Source organism: Giraffa tippelskirchi, chromosome 7, assembly GCF_054371585.1.
Source record: "Giraffa tippelskirchi isolate mGirTip1 chromosome 7, T2T-mGirTip1v1.2.pri, whole genome shotgun sequence".
Taxonomy (NCBI): Eukaryota; Metazoa; Chordata; class Mammalia; order Artiodactyla; family Giraffidae; genus Giraffa; species Giraffa tippelskirchi.
The window spans coordinates 119204915-119225925 of NC_137281.1; the positions used below are offsets into that span (position 1 = coordinate 119204915).

General features: G+C 39.2%; 1 protein-coding gene and 2 long non-coding RNA genes across 46 annotated transcripts in view; 2 read left to right on the forward strand and 1 right to left on the reverse strand.

Annotated features, from left to right (window-relative positions):
• Positions 1 to 2124, forward strand: part of LOC145514214 (uncharacterized) — a 45587-nt gene extending 43463 nt beyond the window's left edge. The window contains exon 4 of one of the 2 annotated variants that reach the window (XR_014059928.1): positions 1905 to 2124. This is a non-coding gene — a long non-coding RNA (uncharacterized LOC145514214). Of the gene's footprint in view, positions 1 to 1864 lie in introns of both variants that reach the window. The other variant, XR_014059929.1, reaches the window with a different exon arrangement.
• A 564-nt stretch (positions 2125 to 2688) lies between these two features.
• On the reverse strand, positions 2689 to 3881 carry LOC145514212 (uncharacterized). Its single transcript, XR_014059926.1, has 2 exons — positions 2881 to 3881; positions 2689 to 2793 (listed from the first exon to the last, which is right to left on the reverse strand). It is a non-coding gene; the product is annotated as an uncharacterized LOC145514212 (long non-coding RNA).
• A 121-nt stretch (positions 3882 to 4002) lies between these two features.
• ATOSA (atos homolog A) overlaps positions 4003 to 21011 on the forward strand; it is an 88223-nt gene continuing 71214 nt past the window's right edge. For 12 of the 43 annotated variants that reach the window (XR_014059920.1, XR_014059912.1, XR_014059914.1 and 9 more), the window contains exons 1-2: positions 4003 to 4936; positions 5247 to 5363. Coding sequence is in view for 27 of the 43 variants with exons in the window: in XM_081511440.1 (XP_081367566.1) it covers positions 5348 to 5363 (16 nt within the window). In the remaining 16 variants the exon portion in view is untranslated. The remainder of the gene's footprint in view (positions 4937 to 5246; positions 5364 to 21011) is intronic. The other 31 variants (XR_014059922.1, XR_014059916.1, XR_014059924.1 and 28 more) reach the window with 9 other exon arrangements.

Consider the following 21011-nt stretch of genomic DNA (forward strand, 5'->3'; position numbering starts at 1 on the left):
ACAGGTTATCGGGGATAGGACATCAACATATTATTTTGGAAGACACAACTCAACCCACAACAAGCTCCTACTATTATAAGACAACACCAAAAGTACAATGAAAACGTATCCTTCATGTATAAAGTTTGTGCCACCCACTGATTTCCCAACTCGATAGCTTTATCCCTAGGGAGTAAATGCCAACTGGTATTACAAGTACAGTTTGTGGGCACGTACAAGAAAACTTTATCGGTGAATACAAAAGTTAACATATACTGAGGTCCTGCTCTGGGCCAGGTCCTTTACTTGGTGTTAGAGATACAAGAAGAAAAAGTAACAGTCCCCGCATTTGTGGAGCTCATTCTGTTAGCCTGGACTGGTTCCATGACCTTGGTAACAGTAAGAGCCTTGCACTAATGAAGTGAGTAAACCAGTTATCCTCATCACTTTAGCCAGTAAAAGACCTCCATTAAACACATAGTTTTGTTATACTGTGCCCATTTCAGCAAAACCTATCAAAGTTGAAGGGATTACCTCCTTGCTGAAGATGAACTAGGTTTTTTGAAGTTAATTACTCAAGTCTTTGCGATGCCATGGACTGTAGCCGGCGAGGCTCCTCCGTCCACGGGATTTTCCAGGCAAGAATACTGGAGGGGGTTGCCATTTCTTTCTCCAGGGCATCTTCCCGACCCAGGGATCGAACCTGGGTCTTTACTGTCTGAGCCACCTCAGAGTCTGCCTGGAATGCAGGAGACCCGGGTTCAGTCCCTGGGTGGGGAAGATGCCCTGGAGAAAGAAATGGCAACCCACTCCAGTATTCTTGCCTGGAAAATCCCATGGGCAGAGGAGCCTGGCCGGCTACAGTCCATGGGGTCACAAAGAGTCGGACACAACTGAGTGACTTCACTTTTTTTTTCAACACTAAGGGGAAACAAAATGGAGAGCAAATCAGATAGAAAAGGGGGAAGGTTCCTGTCAGCTGTTTTGACTTGCTTCACCCACCTTCACCCCTCACCAAGCAGGAAACAGAGATGTTTGTTTTGCTTGGGTGCTCCAAGGTGCAAACACACTTTATCACCAATACTTAAGAGTTGCCATGGTAGGTAGGTCCTTATTTCTAACCATTCTGCAAATGTTTTATACAATTATAGAATTATTTTGGAATTAGAAAGAGATTATTTACTTCCTGAGTCCAAATACCTCACTTAGGTCTGATGTTGAAGCTGAAACTCCAATACTTTGGACACCTCATGCGAAGGGTTGACTCATTGGAAAAGACCCTAATGCTGGGTAGGATTGGGGGCAGGAGGAGAAGGGGACGACAGAGGATGAGATGGTTGGATGGCATCACCGACTCGATGGACATGGGTTTGGGTAGACTCCGGGAGTTGGTAATGGACAGAGAGGCCTGGCGTGCTGCAGTTCATGGGGTCGCAAAGAGTCGGACACAACTGAGTGACTGAACTGAACTGATAGGTTAAGGGAGGCTGTAGAATGTGACTTGACCTAGACCATGCAACTGTAGTAGTCCATACTGTAAGCTCCATGAGAGTAATGACCCTGTTTTTGGTGACTTTAGTGCTCTCAGAGACTAGCATATGCCTAGCAGATAGTGAGTGTTCTATAAAGGAGTGAATGAGTGAAGGAGCTCATTCATTCTATGAATGAGTGAAAAAATAATTTGAAAAATAATGAGTCAAAAATATATCTCTTTAAAAATACTTTTTCCACTGCCATAATTATCTCCAATTTTTCAACAAATTTAAGATTCTCAATCAACAGTTTCAAGGTAAAAAGATTCAAGTCTAACAAATGTTCAGACATCATCCTTTATCCATGTGCTGTAAAACTTAATTGTTTAAAAGATAATTCTTTTGTTTTCCAGATTATCCAATACTCTCAGCCTCCACTCCTTTTTTTCCTAGCCTTTATACCTCTTGCAAACTTGGCAGAGGAAGAGGAGCTGAATCACAGATCTTGCTGCCTGTTCACCCAGTAAGCCTTTACAATAGCTGTTATCTAGTCCCAGCTGTTGTGCTAAATTTAGGATTTTGGATTATCTGTAACTGTCCTTTCTGTCTCCCATTACCAAGGTTAACTGAGAATTGATGTTAGAACAAATAAAACTTCAGTTCATACAATAAACTACATAATATAGTATTCAATAATATCTAAGTCAAATCCACTGGGAGTTAACATTTGTACCTATTACATAGATTAACAAACTGTTGCCATTTGTCAGAAGTTTCATCTTCAAGATGCCAGAACATTTCTCATGAAAATGCATGTTACCCTCCTGAATGCTCTGTCCTGTTTTGGCAGGTTACAATCTTAGAGTTAAGGTTTTTAATTGCATTTGCATATATAATTTTACTGTACATATGAAAACATCCAGAAAATATTATTTTTTCATAATAAAAACTATATGCATTTGATAGACCTGAGTCAAAAAAATACAATCCCAATCGTAATTTACAAAAGCTTCTGATGTAGAAGTAAACAATCCTCACTGTAAAACTTCGGAAACCTCAGAAGAGTACAAAGACAAAAGGAAATCACCTTTAGACCCATCCTAGTACTTTCTTGTTGTGATTCTTTTTTTTTTTTAATGATAATTTAGTTTACTTCTGAATATTTTAAGTATAATGAAAACAAATATAACAGTTTTGTTTTCAAAACTCTGAGTTATCAACCATTAAAAGACAGAGGTTTGTAAAAACACACACACAGTGGTTTATTGAATAGTTACAAAGTTTACACCTTCAATATTAATTCCACTTAATTTTAGAGGGCAGAAGTGCACAAAACAAAAAGCTGTTGGAAAAAAAAAAAAAAAAAGCTGTTGGAAACATCTTCAAAGTGGGAACCACATCAGATGGAACTGTGGCGCTAGACACTTACCCCCAGCATACATGATGGTGGTGTAGTCGCTAAGTGTGTCGGACTCTTTTGCGACCCCATGGACTGTAGCCCGCCAGGTTCCTCTGTCCATGGGATTTCCCAGGCAAGAATACTGGAGTGGGTTGCTCTTTCCTTCTCACTCCGTTGTGATTCTTGTATGCAAAATTGTTTCTTTTTTAAAAAGAGTTTTTATACTGAAACCAAGAGGACTGTAAATTTTGTACTTCTCTTTGTCTCTATTTTAAGCTCACAATCCCATATGTACTTTGTCTATAAACTGAGTAGCTAATAGCTTCAGTCCTTGCTAGGGTTGCTTTTTTTAATTACAGCAGATCCTTGTCATCTGTTTGTGTTGAAATGATGACACAACATCGCAACACGAAATGTCATCATGTCACATTGTTATAGCACAACAACAAAATTACAGCTCCCCAACAATAACATGGTGTCAAAAGTGTCCTCCTGCCATGAGTCAGTGTTTCAGAGGTTATAAAAGTTATTTTTAGCACAGCAAGTGCCTCGGGAGCTTGGGTTCTGAATCCTACTAAAATCCCTAGTGATGTGAAAAAAAAAAAAAATCTAGGGTGAGGAGGGCTTCTTGTTCTTCAACTCCCCAGTCCCTGAAGCGTATGGAGGCCCACTCTCTTGTCCCGGCCACAATTAGATCCAGCTTCCCCTGTGCACTGCAAGCCACTCGGGGATGGGTCACAACTCTGCGCCAGCATCCCGTGTGGAGGAGGAGGAGACTATAATTATCCTCCACGTCTGGGGCAGGCCCTCGGATGACATCTCCCCGGTTACCCAGTGCTCTAATAGCGCAGCTCTGGTTCCTGGTCCCAGACGCGCTTCAGCCAGCTCGAAGGGCAGACAGGAGGCGAGCGCCGCCGATGCGCCTGGCGCCTTGCGGGCCTTCGGGGCTCCGCCAGCCCCTCGCAACCCGCCGCACCTGCAAGGAAACCCAGGCCCCCAGGCTAGCGCCCCTGGGCGCGCCGGGCGTTGTCATAACAACCGGGCGCCAGCCGCTGAGGCAGCCGGGGAGGAAGTGACGAGCGGTGGGTTGGCTGTTGTTGGGACACGTGACCCGGGCAGTGTTTTGACAGGGCAAACCGCAGAGAAAGAACTGGGCGAGCGAGGGGGCCGGGGAGCTGGGGCGCCAGAGCTAGAGACAGCGGGCGGGCGAGGAGCTGGCAGAGGCGCGGGGCGAGCGGGCCGGCCGGGTCGACAGGCGGCCAAAGCCCGAGGGCCGCGGGGCTCGGGTGCGAGTCGGGCAGAACGAGGGGCTGAGCGTCGGGAGCGGAGCGAGGCGGCGGCCGAGGCGGGGGTGGATGGCCACAGGGGCGCCGGGGAGCCGCGTCGGGCTTGTTGTCTCGGGCCCCCATGGCCCCCTAGCGCAGCCTCGGGGGCCGCTGCGCGCCACACTCCGCTTTCGCCGGCCCTGCGCCTCTCGGAGCCTCCCGTCTGAGGTGGGAGTGTGATGTGAGCCGCTGGGCGAACGGCGGAGAGAAGTGCCAGGAGGAGGAGGTATTGGGACGGGAGGCGAGAGTTAGTCAGCAGAGGTCGGCCGAGGGAGCCATGAAAACAACTCTCCGGCTGGGAGAGGGGCCGGCGCGGCGCTCCGGACGGCGGGACTGAAGGAAATCCGGGGCCGCGGCGGGACGGAAGGGGCCCTCACCGGCAGGCTGCACCGAGCAGGGCTATCGCCCGGCTGTAAACACCTTCCCGGGACGACCCTCAGGCCCGGCCTCTCAGGGCCAGGGGTTGTTGCAGGGGCGACCTGGAACAGCACAGTACAGTTCTTTTGGGACTGGGGGCTGGGCGCGAGGAGATGTCTCGCGTTTCTTTCTGACCCTCTCATTGTGTAAACTTGGCCGCTGTTGAGGCAGGAAGACTAGCCAGGGGTTAATTACACAGGTGAGGCCCGGCGGGGCGGGCAGAGCTGTCGGCGAGCTGTTTGGGGTCTTGAAGAGTTTCCTGCGCCCAAGTCATCAGGTCCGAGCATTTCTATACCAGTCACTGCGGAGGTGCCACTGTTCCCAGAGGCGTTTTTTACAAAGGGGTTAGTTAGCTTGAGTTGCTTGATTTCTTTTTTTTCCCCTCTGCCTGTACTTTCAAGTTATAAATAGATCTTTTGGTTCGGAGACGCTGTGTCAAAGAAGGACACTTTGGCCTGAAGAGCACAGGGGCGGGGAAGAAGGGTGCTTGGTCCGGAGTCGATGGGGGAGGCGGTGTAGAGTTTTGCTTTTTTCAGACCTGCGGATGGTGCTGTCACCGCTCTTAGTGCCAGGAAGAGGCCTGTTAGCAGTAGTTTTCTTGCAAGATCGAGTGTTAGGGCAGGACCAGATTAATTTTATTTTGACCTCTTTTAGCGTTTTGAAAACGAAGCAGTAGCTGCAAAATCAGCGGCGAGCCTGTTGAAGAGAACCCACACGTGTATTTCACAGCACCTTGGGTGGATATCGGCGTGAAAATGAAGCCAGACCGAGGTACATAATTTAAGTAGGATTGTTTTTTTTCCTTGTGCCCCAAAAGAGCCGGACACGACTGAGCGACTTCACTTCACTTCACTTGTGGTGTGGTGGCTCAGACGGTAAAGCGTCTGCCTGCAATGCAGGAGACCTGGGTTCGACCCCTGGGTCCGGAAGATCCCCTGGAGAAGGAAATGGCAATCCACTCCAGTACTCTTGGCTGGAAAATCCCATGGATGGAGGGCCTGGTAGGCTACAGTCCATGGGGTCCCAAAGAGTTGGACACGACTGAGCGACTTCACTTCAACCTAATTCTGCGGCAGGATCAACTGAATTACATATGATTATTTCTGTTACAGATTTCCAGCTGGTAAGGTAGAGAAGGGCACATGGAAGAGTTAGGAACTAGATGGGAGAAGACATTCTTCAAAAGTGTCTTCAAAATGTTAGTTTCAAGAGATACTAAAAGTGAAATTTTCAATAACAGCATTTTTATTTGGTGCCACAAAATTTGATATCGTTTGCGAGTTACACATTTTTAGGTAAAGTCAGTGTAACTTAAGTTTTAAAAAAGTTTACAAGTTTCCTCAGTTTGAGAATTTCAACTTGATAAGCCAATAAAATTTAAGATTGTTTGAGTTAACAGATATTTGTCATTGCTGATTTTTGTGCTTTAAGCAAACTCTCAAAATTTGAACAAATCCCTGGAGTACTTTGCAGTATATCAGTATATGGACAGGGCTACTGAAATCCCTATAATAAGTACTGTAAATGTGCCATTTTCTTTCTAAACCTGTATTTTCAGGACTTCTGGGAATAATGTATACACTGTGTTTTTCAAGCACTTCAAAGGAATTGAAAAACCCATTTATCAGTCTGCTTTTGATTCATAGCAAGGACCAACTTTAGAAGATTTTAATATAGTGGTAGGAGTTTCAGTAATTTGGGAATTTGGTTCTAAGGAATATTATAAGAAGAGGATTAATGTATTTGGTAGGGAGTTGGTCTAGGTGACAGAGTCCCTTCCAAATTTGAGACTTTGGGATTGGAAATGTTAATTTATCCTTATGAATTAGATGCTCATTTAAAAAAAGATATAGGAAATTCCCTGGTGATCCAGTGGTTAGGATTATGTACTTGCACAGTAGGAGGCACAGGTTTGATCCTTGGTAGGGAACTAAGATCCCACAGGCAGCACAGTGTGGCAGTAAGTAAATAAATAAGACAGAAAAAAAAAAAAACGACATGATAATTTAAAAAAATAATTTGAAAAGATATGTGTTAAACTGGTTATTTTTTCCATATATTATTTTCAAAGTGGATTAAAAAGTCAAATTCTCTTTTCTATTCAAATATATCTTTGGTGATATTGTCTTAAAATGCACTAGAAAGAAGTGGAGAAAGCCATACTTAATTTAGAGGTTTAAATTAGTTTTTAAGTGTTTGGTCCATTCTTTTTTTTTTTTTTTAATTTATTTATTTTAGTTGGGGGCTAATTACTTTACAATATTGTAGTAGTTTTTGCCATACATTGACATGAATCAGCCATGGGTTTACATGTGTTCCCCATCCTGAACCCCCCTCCCATCTCCCCCCCCATGGTCCATTCTTAAAATCAGCTTTGTATGTTTAAGTATTACAACTATATTGCTACTAATCAGGTTGCTTATGTAGATTGCCAAGTTTAGACTTTTAGATTACATCAGTGACTTTGGAAAGCTGGCACCAAGGTCAGTAATTGCATCTCAGAATAAACAAACAAATGAAATCAAAGTCATTGTTTAAAAGTTACTTTAAATACTTACACAAAATCTCTATTTTAGCCAAAACTAGTACTAAGCATGATAAAATATTATCTATTAATGTAGATTACTAAAAAAAGTAAATACATTTATGCATCAAGACTCCTAAAGAAGTGACTTTTTTTCTCATTAAAATTGTAGCTTTCTTCAGCATTATGATGTAAAAATGAGGGAATCGAAAGTTTGGTACTGTGACTATATTTTATGAGTCTTTAGGCCCATGGCTTTCTTTTGACCATGACCTAGAGTAAGTAATATCTTTTACTTTGCAAATAGTACAGAAATACTGAAATAAACTTTTCAGAAAACATACTTACTAGGTGCATTGTGGTCTTGTATTTTTCTCTTCTATTTCTATTTTTAAAAATTGCTTGCATAACCCATTGAATTGATTTCTTGATCTGTGGTTGGCAAGGGACAATTATGGGAGAGCTAGACAACAGTAATACTTCACTTTTTCTACATTGATGTCTAAGAAACTAGTCTGTATGAGTTTGTTTTCTGGATGACTGAAACTTCACTCTTTAAATGCCAAAATATTTTCTGTTGTACTCATAATATGTGGACAAAGATTTTTTTTGCCTCTAACTTAAACCCCTTCAGCCTGTTTTCTTTAAGATCTGATTTTTGAATTCCCATGCTGTCAATAGTCTTTGTTGTCAATATGCTTATATCTGTGGTAAAAAACTAGATGACCATACTTAGCTCCGAGTTCTCTAAAAAATGAGAGAAAATAGGGGAACTTTCAGATATTCATTCAGAAGCTGAGAATGTATATGAATTCTAGTGTAAAAAGTCTGAGAAATTTGCTGAGTGGGATACAGCTGTGCATGAGTTTCTAAATAAGTACAAAAGGAGCCTCTTATCCTACACAGTTGCATGTGGTAGTTGGTTAGATAATCTAAAAAGTTAAAGTGAGGAATCAGAAAAAAACAATGCCTTAATGATTTTGCCTGTCTTTTGATGTAGGCTAAAGGCCCTTCTTCAGAAGTGGGAGTGGCAGGGAATGGAGCCTGTTTAATCAGAGTTAGATGTGATCTTTCTTACATAAAACACACCAAAAATGTAAACCTAAAGATTTCTACTTTTGATTTCTTTAAAGTGGAATAAGACTTTGTAAACAAATCCAAGGGTGGAATATTTTACATTTAAAAAATGTAAAATTCTTTTTTAATGTTTAGCGCAATTTTATAGATGTCTGTGTATACCAAGAATTATAAAGATATTTGTGTAGTCAACAGGAGTGTGTCTTGGGGAAGAGGGAATATATATTCATCGAAATTATGTTCATCAAAATATTATATTTCCAAAGCAGTCAACATAGTTTTCACAGAAATAACCTTTTGTTTGCATTCAAATATTCATTATTATAGAGTGGCATAAGCAAGTTTGGGAATAAACACCAGATATTAGCTATTAGTTAAGCACACAACTCAACTAGCAGGAGTAGAAGTGTGCAGGAAACTAGAAGTAATTTACTAGATGCTAGTATCTGTCAGTTTACTTTATGGAGGAAATGGAAAGGACTGGACAATGTGGCTAGTTGATTAAGTGAAAATTAAGAGACTTTCTACTGTACTTTCAGGTAATTAAGATGTTACTGTACAATGGCAATGTTTTACAGTAGTCAATAGAATTTTATTACAGTCTGAGGTAAATCTTTTTTTCTCTTCTTTTTTTAATTTTTTTAAGCAGTTATATAACATTACTTGCACAATGCTGCCGGAGATGAGTCTTTGATGTTATCATTGGCACAGGTTTTGGAATCAGACTTCTATTTGTATCCTTGTTCCATTACTTGCTAGCTCTGTAATCTTCATCTAATTACTTAATTTCTGAGAGTTTCAGGTTCCTTGTCTGTAAAACAAGGATAATTTCAACTTCTCATAGTTGCTAGAAAGAAATATGACACCGGTTGGCACATAGTAGTTTTTAAATAAATGATAATTATGTTAAATAAGATATTACAGATGTTTATATGTTCAGTTATAAAATATGTTCAAAAAAGGTAAAGAACTAGTCAAATGTGCAATAACCTAGTAGTACCTTGTTTTGTTTTACATTCATAGCCTGAAATCTGCTAAGGCTCAAGCAGATTTAATAGGCTTTTAATGCATAGGTATCTGAGAATATATAAAAGCTACAAAAGGATGCTTGATATATGTGGAATTTATTTCTCTGTCTTTTGTTACTACAAGTATATAATGTTAATTTCTATGTGTAGAGGGTGGCATGGGCGGATGAAGCTTCCTAGGAATACCTGTTTAAATGGTGTTAAATTCTGAGTAGAGCTGGGCAGTTGGAGAGGTTAAACGATGTTATTTCACCTTGTACTCAAGGATGTCGGAGAAGGCAATGGCACCCCACTCCAGTACTCTTGCCTGGAAAATCCCATGGATGGAGGAGCCTGGTAGACTACAGTCCATGGGGTCGCTAAGAGTCGGACACGACTGAGCGACTTCACTTTCACATTTCCCTTTCATGCACTGGAGAAGGAAATGGCAATCCACTCCAGTATTCTTGCCTGGAGAATCCCAGGGACGGCGGAGCCTGATGGGCTGCCGTCTCTGGGGTCGCACAGAGTCGGACACGACTGAAGCGACTTAGCAGCAGCAGCAGCAGCACTCAAGGATGTAAAGTTTGGATCTGATCCTAGTTAGATATTGAATGCTCAGTGTTTCAAGATATGTCTAAAGTATGGTTTTTGCACAGATGTAATTAAAGCGCTTTACATTTTTAACATTTAATATTTATGTTATAAATGTGTGGTATTTATAATTTTGTATATTTTGAATGCATGGTATGTTTTTTTTCTATAAAAATGTATTTCAAAATAATATAAGCTTATGTTTTGATTTCAAAGTCCCAAAGATTTCAGAATTCCTAAGTTCATGGTATTGTGTAACAATTTAAGTAGAATCAAAATCTTTTTAATTTAAAAGATAAATGTCAATTTTGCTATGCTTTATGCTTTGTTGGTCTTCTCTGGTGGCTCAGTGGTAAACAATCCACCTGCAAGGCAGGAGCTACCAGAGATTCGGGTTTGATCCCTGGGTGGGGAAGATCCCCTGGAGGAGGGAATGGCAACCCACTCCAGTATTCTTGCCTGGAGAATCCCATGGACAGAGGATCCTGGCAGGCTACAGTCCATAGGGTCACAAAGAGTTGGACATGACTGAAGTGACTTAGTATGCATGCACGCTTGCTTTGGTTAGAGTTTCTTCATCAGACATTTCCAAGAAAGCTGTCTGAGCTTATCAACTGTTATGAAAGGTTAAGGCCTATAATATCTAGGAAATCATCAAAGCATTAATAATTTAAACATACTGTGTTTCAGTTCATATGAGTCATTCATTTATGAGTATTAAGTGAAAACTATTAATGCAAAACCTGTTGCACAAATAAAATAGCAAGCAATTGATTTTTTTTTTTTTGAGGCTTAAACTGAGAGGAATGCTTGATTTTTTTTCCCCCCTCTGCTGTAGATTGAATATTTGTGTGCCCATAAAATCCATAGATTGAAATCCTTAGCTCCAGGATGATGGTAGTAGGAGGTAGGGGCCTTTGGTAGATGATTAGGTCATGAGGGTGAAGACTTCATGAATGGCATTAGTGCCATCATAAAAAAGACCCAGGAAAGTACCCTCACCACTTCCACCATTTTAGGTTATAATGAAAAGACAAATACCTAGTGAGAAAGCTGGTCCCCCCCAGGCACCCATATCTGCTAGTGCCTTGATCTTGGACTTTCAGTCTCTGTAACTGTGAGAAATGAATTTCTGCTGTTTATAAGTCACCTAGTCATGGTATTTTGTTATTGCAGACTACATGAACTGAGACACCCCCTTTTTGATTATATTACAAATTTAGGCTTTAGCTTTAGTATTGCAGTGGCTTATGAACTTATCTAGAGTATAATGCGAATCATTTTAATTTCAAACATTTCTTCCTGGGCCACTGAAACAGGAAAAGAAATGGTAAGGACTAGAAAAAAATAGCATAGGAGGTAGATGAATTTTAACTTGCTAATAGTTCATTGTTAGCAACAGAAATGACAGAGGACAAGAAGTGTTGATTAGATTAAATAGAACAGCCTTTTCCTAAATTCCCTCAGTGGAGGTAGTGGTGGTACTATTACTAGTAACAGCTAACTCTTCTAAATACTGTGTGCCAGGCACTGATCCAAGTAGTTTATATAACTGATTTAAACATCACAATTGTTCAAGAAACTAGATGCTATTGTTCATCTTCATTTCATAAATGAAATAATCACAGTAACTTATCCAAGGTTACACAGCTAATAAGAGGGCTAGCCCAGATTGCAAGTAAGCTTGGGTTGTTGTCCAGTCGTTCAGTCATGTCCGACTCTTCGACCCTATAAATGGCAGCATGCCAGGCTTCCCTGCCCTTCACTACATCCCTGAGTTTGCTCAAACTCAGGTCCATTGCATCTGTGATACCATCCATACAATGAATATTCAGGGTTGATTTCCTTTAAGATTGATTGGTTTGATCTCCTTGCAGTCCAAGAGACTCTCAAGAGTCTTCTCCAAGCACTACAGTCTAAACCATCAATTCTTCAGCACTCAGCCTCCTTTATAGTCCAACTCTCACATCTGTACATGACTATGGGGAAAACCACAGCTTTGACTAGATGGACCTTTGTTGGCAAAGTAATGTCTCTGCTTCTTAATATGCTGTCTACGTTGGTCATGACTTTTCTTCCAAGGAGCAAGCATCCTTTAATTTCATGGCTTCAGTCATTGTCTAGTGATTTTGGAGCCCAAGAAAATAAAGTCTGTCACTGTTTCCATCTTTTTCCCCATCTATTTGCCATGAAGTGATGGGAGCAGATGCCGTGATCTTCATTTTTTGAATGTTGAGTTTTAAGCTAGCTTTTTCACTCTCCTCTTTCACCTTCATCAAGAGGCTCTTTAGTTCCTCTTTGGTTTCTGCCGTTAGAGTGGTGTCATATGCCTATCTGAGGTTATTGGTATTGACAAAACGTGATTCACTGGAGAAGGGAATGGCAAACTACTTCAGCATTCTTGCCTTGAGAACCCCATGAACAGTATGAAAAGGCAAGCTTGGGTACATGCTGTAAACCCTCTGATTGGTAGGAGTATGTTGTATTAAAATGTTATAAGATATTGAGGCCAAATTTGTTTAAAAACAGGCCCAAGGGAAATAAAAAACAGATTTGCTAATTATTATGATCTTGGAAAACTATGTATCTTATTTGTGCCTTACCTTTTTCATCTTTACAATGGAGGAAGTAATGGTACCTTGCCTTTAGAGTTATTTGAGTAAATAAGTTAGTGTATATAATGTGCTTAGAACTATGGCTGGGACATAGTAAATATTCATGTGTGAATGGCTTTTCCTACAATTGGACATATTCTAATTAAGTCAATTATTTAGGGAAGGCTGGGGAGGACAAAAGAAAGGGGTAATTCAGCTGTATGTGTTTTATATACTCACTGTGATCTCAAGTCCGAAAATGACTACTGTTGGCCTTTCATCCACTTAAACTAATGGGTCTTGACACATCAGTATCTGTGAGATAATCACTGGCTTGATACAACTTCTGAAACTCAGTACTAAAGGGATTAACATAGAGGTTCCTTATGTTTTTACCTGTCATCCTGTAAGAAAAATATGATTCAGTGGATAGAACACTGTCATTTCTTTGAAGGATGAGAAAAAAAGATAACGGAAGGCAGAATTGAGAAGCTAATGTGTACACAGGGAGAGTGATTCAAAAGCTGATTTCTTTTCAAAAAGTGAAGAAACCTGTGGGACCTGAGCATTCTGCACTATGAACAAGTATAGGAAAAAAATTAGTTGTTAAATAAGGAATATTTACATTCATTTATTCTTTTGTCCTTCTCAACTTTGCATCTAATTACAGTAGTATTTCCCACTCAAATAAGGCTGAGGGTTTTAAAAACTGAGGGAATGTTAAACTTAGAAATTCCAACTGAATACTGACTTTTTTTAAATAAGAAAGCAAAATCACAGTACCAGGAAACAGTATTTCTGTCTCAGTAGGTAAACCAAAGTCAATTTGTCAATAGTTAATTCTGTCTTTCCTCAAATGGTTGAAAAAATCTGACATTGATTATGTCAGACTTTCTTATTAAACTGGCTAAAAATGCCGGTAGCTACTCAAAATATTAGACATTAATCCATGTGTAATACCAAAAACAGACACAGCAATAACCTGAGTTGAGATTTCACGTATGTTCCTTTTCATATAAAAGAAACTCATTCAGTAAAATTACAATAAGGCTTTTTGAATCTCTTACCTTTGTTCAACTTGCTCGGTCCCACTGGCCACCTTTTAGGTTTTCAGTGACCATTCACAGCCTTGTGTCCGTTTTTTCTTCTGCCTGAAAAACTCTCCCCAGTCATCACGTGGGTAGCTCCTTGTCATTCTTCTGATCTTGGTTTAAATATCATTTTTCAGAGAGATATTCTCTGACTGTGCTATCTAACAATTAAAGTTAGCAGCTATTATTATTTATTAAATTAGTGTCCTTGTTCTGTGTCTCCGCAGTCTCTTTCGTAGCATTTACCACATCATGTGATTTTTTTTCTTTGTTTATTGTCTGTCTCCACAACTAGATTTTAAGTTCCATGAGGACAGTAAACTTGTCTCTTGTTCACAACTGGATTTCCATCACCTAGCTGTTGCTCTTATACATGGTGGGTGTGTTCAGTTCAGTTCAGTCGTTCAGTCGTGTCCGACTCTTTGCGACCCCATGAATCACAGCACGCCAGGCCTCCCTGTCCATCACTAACTCCCAGAGTCTACCCAAACCCATGTCCATTGAGTTGGTGATGCCATCCAGCCATCTCATCCTCTGTCGTCCCTTTCTCCTCCTGCCCCCAATCCTTCCTAGCATTAGGGTCTTTTCCAATGAGTCAACTCTTTGCATGAGGTGGCCAAAGTATTGGAGTTTCAGCTTCAACATCAGTCCTTCCAATGAACACCCAGGACTGATCTCCTTTAGGATGGACTGGTTGGATCTTGCAGTCCAAGGGACTCTCAAGAGTCTTCTCCAACACCACAGTTCAAAAGCATCAATTCTTCGGCTCTCAGCTTTCTTTATAGTCCAACTCTCACATCCATACGTGACTACTGGAAAAACCATAGCCTTGACTAGACGGACCTTTGTTGGCAAAGTAATGTCTCTGCTTTTTAATATGCTATCTAGGTTGGTCATAACCTTCCTTCCAAGGAGTAAGCGTCTTTAATTTCGTGGCTGCAATCACAATCTGCAGTTATTTTGGAGCTCAAAAAATAAAGTCTGACACTGTTTCCACTGTTTCCCTGTCTATTTCCCATGAAGTGTCTGACACTGTTTCCACTGTTTCCCCATCTATTTCCCATGAAGTGATGGGACCAGATGCCATGATCTTAGTTTTCTGAATGTTGAGCTTTAAGCCAACTTTTTCACTCTCCTCTTTCACTTTCATCAAGAGGCCCTTTAGTTCTTCTTCGCTTTCTGCCATAAGGGTGGTGTCATCTGCATATATGAGGTTATTGATATTTCTCCCAGCCATCTTGATTCCAGCCTGTGCTTCTTCCAGCCCAGCTTTTCTCATAATGTACTCTGCATATCAGTTAAATAAGCAGGGTGACAGTATACAGCCTTGACGTACTCCTTTTCCTATTTGGAACCAGTCTGTTGTTCCATGTCCAGTTCTAACTGTTGCTTTCTGACCTGCATACAGGTTTCTCAAGAGGCAGATCAGGTGGTATGGTATTCCCATCTCTTTCAGAATTTTCCACAGTTTATTGTGATCCACACAGTCAAAGACTCTGGCATAATCAATAAAGCAGAAATAGATGTTTTTCTGGAACTCTCTTGTTTTTTCGATGATCCAGTAGATGTTGGAAATTTGATCTCTGGTTCCTCTGCCTTTTCTAAAACCAGCTTGAACATCTGGAAGTTCACAGTTCACGTATTGCTGAAGCCTGGCTTGGAGAATTTTGAGCATTACTTTACTAGCGTGTGAGATGAGTGCAATTGTGTGGTAGTTTGAGCATTCTTTGGCATTGCCTTTCTTTGGGATTGGAATGAAAACTGACCTTTTTCAGTCCTGTGGCCACTGCTGAGTTTTCCAGATTTGCTGGCATATTGTGTGCAGCACTTTTACAGCATCATCTTTCAGGATTTGAAATAGCTCAACTGGAATTCCATCACCTCCACTAGCTTTGTTCGTAGTGATGCTTTCTAAGGCCCACTTGACTTCACATTCCAGGATGTCTGGCTCTAGGTGAGTGATCACACCATTGTGATTATCTGGGTCATGAAGATCTTTTTTGTACAGTTCTTCTGTGTATTCTTGCCACCTCTTCTTAATATCTTCTGCTTCTGTTAGGTCCATACCATTTCTGTCCTTTATCGAGCCCATCTTTGCATGAAATGTTCCTTTGGTATCTCTAATTTTCTTGAAGAGATCTCTAGTCTTTCCCATTCTGTTGTTTTCCTCTATTTCTTTTCATTGATCGCTGAGGAAGGCTTTCTTATCTCTCCTTGCTATTCTTTGGAACTCTGCATTCAGGTGGGAATATCTTTCCTTTTCTCCTTTGCTTTTCGCTTCTCTTCTTTTCCCAGCTGTTTGTAAGGCCTCCTCAGACAGCCATTTTGCTTTTTTGCCTTTCTTTTCCATTGGGGTGTGTAGGAGGTGCTTAAAGAAATGAATCACTAGTTTATCTCAATATTTGTGAAGCAAATAGGAGTAGAAGCAGATGACTAGAAATCATTGATTGTTTTACTGACACCAACTGAAATTCTCTCGCTTTAGAGATTTGCTTGCATTATTGACAGTTAGGCTATTATCACAACATTATACCTAATTAAAAAAAATAGATTTAAAATATATTTACCCATAACTTAAAAGAAGATGATATTTTAAAATTGATCAAATCTCACTAAGTTGAAATAAAAGTCTGTAAAATAACTAAGGTGTAGGCAAAAGCTGTTTGGTATAGGTGGTTCTAAGTTTATATACATTTACTTAACAAATAATCCACACAGAAGCATTTGCTGGTAGCTCTCTGCTCTCCAGCCACCATACTGAATTTGTTCCTATTGCTATTTCTTTGAAAGAGAGAGAGATTAAATTAATTGGATAACTTCAGATTTATGAGTACAAGTAGGATAAAGACTCAGGATTTAGAGTTTAGATTTGGGGCCTGTTCTGTCACTTACAGGTTCTATGACTTGGATCGATTTCCAAACCTGTTTTCCCATCTGTAAAATGTACTAGGCTCAAAGTGTTGCTTCTGAGCTTCAGGTAAGATGATGTGTCAAAGAAGTTTATAATGTGTGAAATGCTATATATATTGACTGGTTTGCTGTATAGACAGGATGATCTGTACATGTGAGCAAAGAGCTAGGTGCTCTCAGGTGTATCTTAGGGGAAGTCATTCTGTCTAAAAATACCCATTTATGCAGTACCTGGTTTCTACATTTTTTAAAGCTTCCCCTTGTTATCCTGATTGAAATTACACCAACAGGAGAACCATTTAGACTAATAAGTGTATATTTAATTATATATTTTTGAAGAATATTGAAATAATGTCTATCTTTTGTTATAAAATTGGCTCAAATGTGTCCTTTTTAGCAGCATAGAGTTAAGACCCTAAGGCTTTAGGGTCAAACTTAGATAGAAATTCTGAATCTAGCACTTATCAGCCAAATGACCTCGAGCAAATTACATAACCTGTCAGAACTTCAGTTCTTTTTGTTCTAATACCGTTAACTTTAAGGACTGTGGGAAAGGTGAACTGAGAACCCCTGGTTCAGCAACTAGCATGTGCCTGGCAGGGGACAGGGATTGCTTAGTGTTTCATTTCCCAGGGTAAGCAACTTGAATCAGCTGCACTGAGGGAATGAATGTTTCAGTGCTCTGTTGTGAAAGCTAATCATAAAAGGCGTAAGAGATCAACAGATCTTTATTGTTTGTCACTCTGAACCATGCATTCTGGAGTATACAACTAGAGGAACTCAAAACCAGTATGGAACCACACATCTGTAATGTGCATGCAAGGGGAGAGGGAAAGTAGGTAAGTAGAGCACACCAACTATTTCTGGGTGACCATACACCATTGTGAGCATTTAGAGCAGCGTGAAGGCAGAGAGATTGGGATGGGGGTGGACACTAGAAGGAGGTTGATGAAAATTATTAGAATGGTCAGATGGTGCCCCAAATTGCTTTTTTCTTTATTATAGAATATTAGCTAGGATTGATTCAGTGTTTGGAGCATGGCCCTTTTGTTTCTGTGAATCAGAATCTAGACTTGTCCCTGATGCTGCAAGAAATGGCCTAATATTATAGGTTAAGCAGCTTTTGGTAGGCTAGCCTGGGAATCTAGTCATAACTTATTATTTATAATTATTTATTATGTACTATTTCTTATAAATAATATTTATTCAAAGTATGACTATTATTTTGACTTTAAAACTTATTCTCTATGACAGTACAACTCATTTATAGTTAGGAATTGACATTTTAAATTAATATGAAGTTTCCATTTTTTGTTTTCCTACTTATTAAGCTTATATATTCTGAATGGAATTAAAATTTTATAATAGCTGAAATCAGGCTATTTATAAAACTTTATCCTGACATTAGAGAATTCTTGTACATTTAAAAAACCAAATTAGCCATTTTCTTTTGTGAAGAAATATCATGGTTTTGTGAAAAGAAGTGATCCAGTGGGTCAGTTCTACTTAAATTCATAGTAAGAGAATGTGTAACTTCAGCACTCAATATTGGCGATTTTGATCTGTTTTTTGTGGGGGCGCTGCGCTAGCTACCAGGATCTTAAATCTGGACCGAGGATCAAACCTCAGCCCTCAGAAGTGAAAATGTAAAGTTCTAACCACTAGACTGTCAGAGAATTCCCAAGATTTTGATCTTAAACATAGCTTGAGGTTAAAACTCGATATCATATTTGGTATACTTCACAAAATTTTGACATACAAAAAAATTTTTGATGTACAAATTTTTTGATATATGAAAGAATTAGCCATAGGATTTCTTGAAACTTCCGTACATTGCTTGCTGTATTTCACACCCACAAAAAGTTAGAATCATTATTTTCATAGATTATGAACATCTTACCACTTTTGTTTTATCTCTCGTGTAGTAGGTCAGTAGATAGGTAGGTGGTTAGACAGACAGACATAAGGGCTTTTTTGGTTTTTTTGTTTTTATAAATTCAGAATAAGTGGTGGACATCATGACACTTCAACCCTTTGTACTTCAGCATGGAACTGGCTAGTAGCAGCATGTGACAGCTGATTGTATACATTTCTTCTCAACTCTGTCAAGTTGGTTGCTTGCTATCAGCAAAGGTACCAGTATTTACACCATGGAAATTGGCAGTGCTACAGACCAGGACTTTTTTTTTTTCCCTTTGCAGAGCCAGTTGTTAAACATGTATCATCATACTACTGTGTGTATCTCCTAAAAATAAGCATTCTTGGGAGGGGATATATGTATAATTATGGCTGATTCGAGTTGTTGTATGCTGGAAACCAACACAATGTTGTAAAGCAGTTTTCCTCCAATTAAAAAAAAAAAAAAATTATCCTATGTGCCTGTAATACAGTTATCATATGCAAGAAATGTATTAGCACAATGCTAATATCTAATTTACTGTTTATATTCATATTTCTCTATTATAGTCCCAGTATTGTCTACAGTCATACTGCCTTTTAAGGAAGTAAGTTGCTTTCTGTTACAAAAAGAAAGCTTTTGGAGAGCACCATAAGAATATATAAAGGTACAAGTGAGTAAAAGTACTGGCTTTTGTGGAAAAAAATAGGTCACATAAATAGGACAGTTAATTAGGATTTCAGGGTATATTTCCTTATTTTGTTTAACTTTTTTGAAAAAAAAATTACTTGGACTAAATGGATTTAAGAGGAAAATGAGTGTTGGTAAAATTCCAGGATTTCTCAGTTGAAACGAATTATATTTTAAATTATTTTTGCATTGTAAAGAATTCCATTTTTAATCCTGAAGCCTCATGCTACCTCTCTGACCTAATTTCTCGCTACTCTTCTAAGGTTCCCTGTACTCTAGGCATGTCGATTTTGCTGTTCTTCAGTCACTACAAACACATTGACATCATGGGGACTTGGCATTTGCTGTTCCCTTTTGGACTATAAGTCTCAAGATTGTCTTTTACATCATTTGACTTTCTACTCAGTTTTCACTTCCTCAAAGTGAGGAAGTTGTCACTTCCTAGACCATCTTATCAAAAAAGTACAGGTCTTTTCTTGTCTCTTGACTCTGCATTGCTCTTCATTGTACTTGTCACTATTTGACTTGATGTTTTATGTTTATTTATTTGCTTTTTTTGTTTTTCTCTCAATAGGAATATAAACTTCACGAAGGCAGGGACTTAGTGGTGTTTGACCACTGCTGTGTTTCCCAATGCATGGATTGATGTCTGGCATATAGTAGCTAGTCAGTAAATATTTATCATTGAATGAATGCCTGCATGCATTTTAATGTCTTTGTGGTGTAGCATAAAACTTATTACTGGAAAAATTTTTGTATGATTTTTCTATGATTTGTTAGTTTCATAACTGTAAGAATTGATTCTACAGTGTCCATTTTTGTTTCTTTATTCCCACTTTTCAAAGTTATTGAGTGGATCAAATGAGATAACTATAAACAAACATAGTAAGATAATAAGATATATATAACAAACATATATAAGATACTTGTATACAGTAAATAGTAAAAGTAATGTCTACTATCAGAGTTCATAGGGGGTGATTAATTTCAGGGCAAAGCCTGTCTTTTGGCAGAGATAGCAGCTGTATTGAGCCTTAAAACATAGTATGATTTGGATAGATGGAAATTTACAGAGACTAAGAAGGGGAAGACTGGAAGAGAGGACACAAGGAGCAATGAAGATGTTCCAGGGATAGCAGGTCGACTAATGTGAACTGGAGGGGTTACTTAGGAATGGGGGAGATAAGGGTTTTGAGTGTCAAGGACTTTGAGCTTCATTCATTTGATAGCAGGGCATCATTAATTAGTTTTCTATGATTAAAAAGAACTTCTTGGAAGAATAATTTCAGTACATTTCTATTATTTCATTATAAACCAGTACAGATACTGAATATCTGACAGTCTTAAAAAATCAGTTTTTTAGCTCAAAATTACATTATAACCTGGTATGATAAAAATTATCTAACACTTATCTCAACCGTTGGCTAATTATTTTCTCCTCTGTATGTTTTCCCTTCACCACCATTCTTTGTAATATATGAGGGATTAATAATTATTGCCTTTTATGAAAATTCTTGGGAATATTAATATGGTACACAATACTGATTGTACCATGGCTCTTGTTTTATGACGCGCTTTGTTCAGAGTAGTAAACTGCATGGTTCATTTTAAAATAGCTGTGTGTTAGAACATATAAGAGGAAAACAACAAGATGAAGTTTGGCATTGCTTCTCTCATGGCAGAAACTTAATGAAATCTGCAGGATTAGAAGCCCTTATACTTTCCAAGCTCATGTGAGCTATGAGAGTGAGGAGATCCCCTCAATACTGATAAGCTTTTCTATCTTTATTAAGTAGAGAATGAACATATATCTTCTCCCCTATCCAACCCAATAAACATTTCACACCAAAGCTTTAAGAAAAAAATTTTGGTCATACGAGGGGTTTGTTCAACAGTATATTGTGGCAGAAAGAACACAGCAGGAAATCTTAGATTCTGTCATTCATAACTCCTTTCTTAAAAATTGTTTCTCTGGGCGTGTTCTTAAGTTAGTATACTCGGTCTTTAGAAGTTGGAATAAGGAACATATCTATGC